Raw genomic sequence first — 972 nt, 5'->3', positions numbered from 1 at the left:
TCAATTAACCCGCAGCTTACCCTTCCCTTGCTTATCTGCATGCAGCTATCAGATGACTCATTTGTCTTTTTATTGACTGCTTTCCTGCATCCTGGATCACGTTGTTTATTGAAATGGGTAAAAAAAAAAAACACCACAAAACAAAAAACAAACAAACAAAAAACCCCACAAAACTCGAGGGATAGCTGCTTCTAACTTATTCAGAAATTAAATAGGTCAAGCTGACTGAAAAAAAAAAAAAGAAACATTTCAGGAAACTAATTTAACCTCTCGTTCCCTTAGCCTCAACTCTTAAATAACATCCATCCTACGGGAAGCACTAAGGCAGGAGTCGGTCCCGTCCAAGGCTACCTTAGGGTATCCCGGTACCCCCACGAGGGCGCAGCGCAGGACTCTTCAACCTCTCCCGGGTGCTGCGCGGGGCCGCCGGGAGAGAGGCGGAGCGAGGGCGGTGCTCCTGCCGAGCTTCTGCCGCCCGCCGCGCCGTGCTGTGCCGGCTGTAAAGGGCGGAGAGCCCGCTGCTCCCCGCCATGTCCAGGCACGTTTTCCTGACGGGACCCCCAGGTAACGAGGCTGCCTGGCGCCAGCAGCAAGAGGAACCCAGGGAGCAGGGCGAGGGGAAGCGGCGCGGCAGCCCAGCATCTGGTCCGGCCTGGCCGGCGGGGCATGTAAGCAGGGTGGGAAGCAGCCCCGGCAGCACCTCCGGCGGTAGCTGGGCCCGGCCGCTGCCTGAGGGCACCGTGCGCGGCTGTCGCTGCTGTCCTCCCCGCGAGTCGCCTGCTGACACGTTCGTAACTTCCTCACGCTGGATCCGTTTTAGTTCCAGGCCCGATTCTGTGTAGTAGCGCGCTGCCAGGTGCTGATGTGCAGTCCTGGCTCCAGCCCCGCGGCTGGGTGTTGGGCAGAAAAATGTCTGGACAACGAATCCCATTTCAACTAAACTTCAGTTTTTAATAATTTCTTACTTTTTTT

General features: G+C 55.9%; 1 protein-coding gene across 4 annotated transcripts in view; it reads left to right on the top strand.

The window, feature by feature from the left end:
* The first annotated feature begins 425 nt into the window (after positions 1-425).
* Positions 426-972, top strand: part of NTPCR (nucleoside-triphosphatase, cancer-related) — a 15,497-nt gene continuing 14,950 nt past the window's right edge. For 2 of the 4 annotated variants that reach the window (XM_019612822.2, XM_019612821.2), the window contains exon 1: positions 426-564. In XM_019612822.2, coding sequence (XP_019468367.1) covers positions 531-564 — 34 coding nt within the window. In that variant the 5' untranslated portion in view covers positions 426-530. The remainder of the gene's footprint in view (positions 565-972) is intronic. The other 2 variants (XM_031552421.1, XM_003204026.4) reach the window with 1 other exon arrangement.

This window comes from Meleagris gallopavo, chromosome 2, assembly GCF_000146605.3.
Source record: "Meleagris gallopavo isolate NT-WF06-2002-E0010 breed Aviagen turkey brand Nicholas breeding stock chromosome 2, Turkey_5.1, whole genome shotgun sequence".
NCBI classification, from domain to species: domain Eukaryota; kingdom Metazoa; phylum Chordata; class Aves; order Galliformes; family Phasianidae; genus Meleagris; species Meleagris gallopavo.
The sequence above is the reverse complement of the archived record's forward strand: the minus strand, read 5'-3'. Positions and strand labels throughout refer to the sequence as shown.